We start from the raw sequence: 5,835 nt of genomic DNA, 5'->3' as shown, positions 1-5,835 counted from the left end.
CCCACACAGCCTCCCTGGGGTGCAGGCGGGGCCGCGGACCGCGCTCTCGCAGACGCACTGCCTCTGCAGCCCCCTCACCTTCTTCGGAAGCACCATCCTGGTCATGCCCAACGCATCGACGCCCGCCGGACAGCAGAGCTCTTCGCCACCTTCGAGGACAACCCCGTGGTGGTGAGCACCGTGGGCTGCCTCTGCCTGCTCTACGTGCTGGCGCCGATCTGGGCGAGGAGAAAGGATGTGCAGAACCGGGCCAAGGTGAGGCCATGGGCCCAGGGGGAGAGGGGGCTCCTGGTCCGCCCCAACCTAGAAATCTCAGCCTCCTCTTCCCAATTTCTGTTTTATTAGTACACGTTTGCAAGACATAATGATCGCATTCGTCATGGGCAGTTAGTACATGTACGTAACACATCTTCATTCTTGAGCAGGGAATGCTGGCACATGCCTATGATCTTAGCATTCGGGAGGCTGAGGCAGGAGGACCTCTATGAGTCAAAAGCCAGATTGGGATAAAGAGATCCTGTCTCAAAAAGCAATAATTCTTTTTTATGGGCCCTTGCCCTCCCTCTTCTCCAGCCTGTCTCCATCTCTTGGTCCCCTCCTCACTTACAAAAGATCTATCTCCCTGCTTCCTATTTTCTACTTTTACTTTGCTCTTTCCTTATAATTTGGGTTAGGAGAAACGCTGAGACATTTAAGTTCCCGTGTCTGACTCATTTCACTTAATATCACAATCTCAAGGTGCGTCCTACAAAGGACCCAAAACCTCGGGCTCCTCTCCCACGCTCCCGTCCTCAGATCAGCAGGATGGTTTTGCTCCTGACCACGTGTGGAGGGAGGGCGGACACCCACCCGGCTCCTTACCGGAGCCCCTTGCAGCAGGTGCCCGTGAGGACTCAGGACTCAGGGAAGCAGCTGAACTCCTGGTCCTGGTCCCTCACAGCAAAAGGGAGCAGGTTAAAAACGATGAAGAATGGAGGGAGGTGGGCAGTGCTTCTGGCCTCTCTCTGAGCTCCGTGGGGCAGAGTTTCCAGGGCAGTGAGGTGTGACAGACCTGGGGTACCCAGGAGCCATTCCCATGGGGGAGACACCCCTGCCCGAGCTTCTGAGTCTCCGGCCTCCCCCAGCGGACTGCTGCAGCCTGGCCGGCCCAGGCTGGGCTCGGAAACCTCCCCATCAGTCAGGGCGCACCCTGGACACAGACGGGGCTTCCGGGGGCCCGGGCAGTGCGCGGCTTGGAGACCCCGAGCTCACTGAGCGTCCCCGGATCGCACAGACTTCTGTCGTCTCCAAGAGGAGGCAGCCAAGGGCCAAGAGGATGACAACGGGGCTAGAGTCCTCAGACAGGAGCTGGGGTTCAAAGCCAGGCCTGCCTGAGGGTGAGACGGGTCTGAGAAATGAGATCAGACAGCAGTGGACTCTGCTGCCGTTGCTGGAGACAACAATGTTGTTAATTTTCCCGCATGCGCCGTGTTTGACCGTGCTAGGCCTTTGATGACAAGTGCTCAGCAGTGTCTGAGGGAACTTAAGGCTCCACTGTGGCTGAGCTCCGAATGCCCCTCACCCGGGATGGCAACACAGCCCTCACGCGCCGACTGGATGGTGCCCTCTACGTGCAGGCCGCAGGCTGAGGTGGAGTCGGCCCCCGGGGCCTGGCGGAGCACAGTCTTGCTCTTACCCTCCTTTGTCCTTGAAGATGGTCTCCTGGCAGCAGGGACAGTGGGGGAGGGAGGGAGCTCCGAGGCTACAGCAGCCTCTGGTCACCTCCAGCGAATGGATTCTTTTGGCTGAATGACCTGAATATTTCATCCCTTTTAAATGCCCTCAGAATCTATGAGCCCAGCACTCAGGAGGCTGAGGCAGGAGGATCAATGTGAGTTCAAGGCCAGCCTGGATTATATAGCAAGATCCGGTCTCAAACCCTACTCCCACAAAACCAACAACAAACAAACAAACAAAGTTAACAAATAAACAAGTGCCCTTGAAAGCAAATCTGGTTGCTGACACTGAGACATTTCATGTGAAAAGTATGTGATTCAGCAGACCAATCATGGATACTTTTACATTATTATCAAGGTCATTTCTAATATAACTGGGTAAGGTCATACTTAATACAGAATGTACTTTGAGCTTTGTAACAACTTAGTCCAGTTATTTAAATATGTGGTGACCAAAACTTGCATATTTTTGTGTTCATTTTTAGAAGATAATGTAAGAGGAAATACAAAAATGACAATTTTTGCCAGGTGTGGTGGTGCACACCTGTAATCCCAGCACTCGGGAGGCTGAGGCAGGAGGATTCCTGTGAGTTCAAGACCAGCCTGGGCTACATAGTGAGTTCCAGGTCAGTCTGAACTACATAGCGAGACCCTGTCTCAAAAACCAAACAAACAAAAAAATAAATTAAAAAAACCCAAAATGACAATTTTATCAAATGTATTTAAGGCCAGAATAGACTGGTGGGAACGAGCGATGCTTGGGAGAGCCGTGCTAACCAAACACGCTCTCCAAGGGACGGTCGGGGTCACCTGTCCAGTGGCTGAAGGCTCGACGTTGTGTAGCACAGCGCTGACTGATGGACAGGATGGGTGGGCAGCACCTGAGTCTGCTCTGCCCTCGCGGGGCTGAATGCCTGCTGGCTAGGGCGGGTAAACTCACAGAGCAAAGCTCTGACACTGTCTCCCTCCAGGTGAAGATTACCGTGCTGGGGGACAGTGACCCCTGTGCTCAGTACCACTACCTGCTGAAGGTCTACACCGGGCACCGGCGAGGGGCGGCCACCTCCTCCAAGGTACCCCGGAGCACACAGGAGGCTGAGGCAGGAGGGATGCAAGTTTGAGGCCAATCTGGGCTACAGAGGGAGGCTGTGTCTCACAAAACCAAAACCAAACAAAAATAAATAAATGGGAATGGGAAAACTGCTGCTGGGGCAGTGACTCTGAAACAAGGATTGGAGTGCCAGTGCTTTCCCTGGGATGGACTCCATTCACCATCTTCTGGCTTTTGCTCCCATGACCAAATCAAGCTGAGAGGAAAGAGGCAGCTGGACAGAGGTGCGGGGAGCCCGGTGTGGCAGGGCTGAGGGTGCGGTGGGCGCGGGCGGGGTCTGCTGTGACAATCAGAAAAGCAGGCCCGCCCATCTGCGCTGCCTGAAAACACTCGTGGGCTGATTCCCAATAAAAACATTTGGTAGAGCCAGGCTGAGCCCAGAGAATATGTACTTCAGAGTAATGGGCATTCCCCCACCGTGGCTCATTGCCTGGCACTGAGAGACACTGAAAATGGAAACGCTAGGAGGAAAACAGTTTCTGCTCTACAGCCCTTACAAATACATACATGATCCCAGTACTTGGGAGGCTGAGGCAGGAGGATCACCACAAGGTGGAGGCCAGCCTGGGCTAAGTAAGTTGAAGGCCACTCTGAACTACACAGCTAGTCCCTATTTTAAAAAACCAAAAAATCAGTCTATGAATCAACAACCAGGGAGGAGTTTGAAAAGTTGCCAGCAGGCTTTTTATGAGTGTGACTGATCTCAAAGCCACGGATATAGAAGGTGTCGCCCAAATCTGCACACAACAGAACCCACAACTGCTCAGGTGGCCTGAGGTGGGAGGACAGGGGAGCGGGCAGGGCCGTGTGCACTGGTCTCCACTGGTTTCTGCTGCCTCCCATGGGGCAAGGCCAGCAGGCTCCTTTCCCGGGTGGAGGTGGCCACCCTGGTCCTGCATCGCAGGTGACCGTCACCCTGTACGGCCGGGACGGAGAGAGCGAGCCGCACCACCTGGAGGACCCTGCGTCCCCTGGGTTTGAGCGCGGAGGAGTGGACCTCTTCCTGCTGTCCACCCTGTTCCCCCTGGGGGAACTGCAGGGCCTCCGGCTATGGCATGACAACTCGGGAGACCGCCCGTCCTGGTGAGTCAGCAGGAGGCCAAACCGGGCTGGGGCAAGGCCCCTGCTCCCACACGGAGGGAGCCCTACCTCAGTGATGAGGCCGAGGTCTGAGACGCCCGGGCCTGGCCCGCACAGTCCATCAGCAGCTGGGTGGGGGCGGAGGGCACAGATTGGGTCCAGCGTGAGCCCCACCCGTGACCCTTGGCAGCGTGGACCTGGAACTTGCCTAGGGTCAGTGGCCGCACATCCAGAGCAAAGTTCTCCCGGCGTCTGAGGCCAACACCAGTGGCCTGGGCGGCGGAGCCAGCCTGGCTACACAGTGAGTTCAAGGCCAGCTGAACTACCTAGTGAGATTGTCTCAGACACACCCATCTTGTGCGACAAGAGTGGCTACTGCATGACTTTCCCAGGCTGAGGAGACCTGACTCAGGTCACGTGAGCCCCAGGGAGAGGGTGGCTTTGCGATCCAGGCAGAATTTGGACAGCATCAGGTCCTGTGTGCTCCAGCTTCTCCTGCCTGTGTGCCTGCACTTCCCAGTTGGCTTTGCCCTGACCAGGGCCCTGGGCAGCGAGGGGCTCCCGTCCCAGCAGTGCCTCCTGCGCCTTCCCTGCACACCAAGCTGGCTCTGACACTGGCTGCCTGAGCTCCCCGCGGGCTCTGATTCTGATCGGGCACGGAGGGCATGGAAGGAACCTGTGGTCTCTTCAGGTGCTCCTCGTTTGGGGTTCAGGTCTGCAAAAGTGCTAGCCCTGGTGTCCAGGGCAGCTCACCCCTTCACCTTGTCCTCCACACGATGGTCCCTTCTCCAGGTTCGTGAGCCGGGTGCTGGTCCGTGACCCCGCGACAGGCCAGAAGTGGTATTTCCTCTGCAACTCGTGGCTGTCCATCGATGTGGGAGACTGCGTCCTCGACAGGGTGTTTCCAGTGGCCACGGAGCAGGACAGGACACGGTTCAGGTACTTATTCTTTCTTCTTAAGCAAATCCCCTTTACTTTGCTCTTTTCTTGAGACAGTGTCGCTATGTGGTCCAGGCTGGCCTTGAACTCGCGGCAATCCTCCTGCCTCAGCCCCCGAGTGCTGCGATACCACGCCCGGCCCCTTCCTGTCTCCTGAACTCCTTCCCTCTCTCTACACCCACAGCCACCTGTTCTTTGCGAGGACGTCCGCAGTTTTCAGCAGCTCGGCTCACAGCCGCTTCACATGGGTCCAGAGGGTGTCCTGCTGCTTCTCCCTGCTCCTCTGCACCATGCTGACCAGCATCATGTTCTGGGGGGTCCCCAAGGACCCCGCTGAGCAGAAGATGGACTTGGGTAAGACCTGCTGTCCTCCTGGCCGGGGTGTGGCCGGGGAACATCAGTGCTCCCTGCCTCCCGGACGCCACTGCGGCCCAGAGTGTTCTTGGGGCTGAGTGCTGTCACCGCCGCTGTCCTCACCTCCTGACCCTCCGGAGGTCTTGCTGTTGTTGTGTGGCCGGACCACCTGTCACACCATTAGCACAGACTCCCTGGCATGGCCCAGGTCCCTTCTAGAGGCATCGGGACTCTGGGAGCTGCTAGAAGGGCTGGAGGGGAGATGGCTTGTGGCTGTGCCTCTCCTGGACCCTTCCCTGCCCTGCACAGGTGATGTCGCGTTCACGTGGCAGGAAGTGATGGTCGGGCTGGAGAGCTCCCTGCTCATGTTCCCCATCGACCTCCTGATCGTGCAGATCTTCCAGCAGGCCCGGCCTCGGGGTGCCAAGGCGCAGGATGCTGGGGCCCCCAGCCCAGCAACGGCACCACAGGCCCTGGACGGTGTCCTTATGACAGCGGACACAGTGATCAAGGCAGGTCCTCCAGCTCAGCCGGGTGTGCTGTGGGCGCTCTCCCTCTCTCTCCCTCTCTCTCCCTCTCTCTCTCTCCCTCTCTGTCTCTCTCTCTTCCTCTCTCTCTCTCTCTCCCACCCTCCCC

General features: G+C 57.3%; 1 protein-coding gene across 1 annotated transcript in view; it reads left to right on the top strand.

The window, feature by feature from the left end:
* The window catches only part of Pkd1l2 (polycystin 1 like 2), a 76,945-nt gene that overhangs the window by 44,631 nt on the left and 26,479 nt on the right, over positions 1–5,835 (top strand). The window contains 7 exon segments of the mRNA XM_010609455.2: positions 26–110; positions 113–255; positions 2,687–2,788; positions 3,731–3,909; positions 4,699–4,845; positions 5,030–5,199; positions 5,509–5,715. Of these exon segments, the coding sequence (XP_010607757.2) occupies positions 26–110; positions 113–255; positions 2,687–2,788; positions 3,731–3,909; positions 4,699–4,845; positions 5,030–5,199; positions 5,509–5,715 (1,033 nt within the window).

Source organism: Fukomys damarensis, unplaced genomic scaffold (assembly GCF_012274545.1).
Source record: "Fukomys damarensis isolate Sample0158 unplaced genomic scaffold, DMR_v1.0_HiC HiC_scaffold_32, whole genome shotgun sequence".
Lineage (NCBI taxonomy): Eukaryota > Metazoa > Chordata > Mammalia > Rodentia > Bathyergidae > Fukomys > Fukomys damarensis.
Note: the sequence above shows the minus strand (reverse complement) of the source record. Positions and strands in the feature narration are given on the sequence as shown.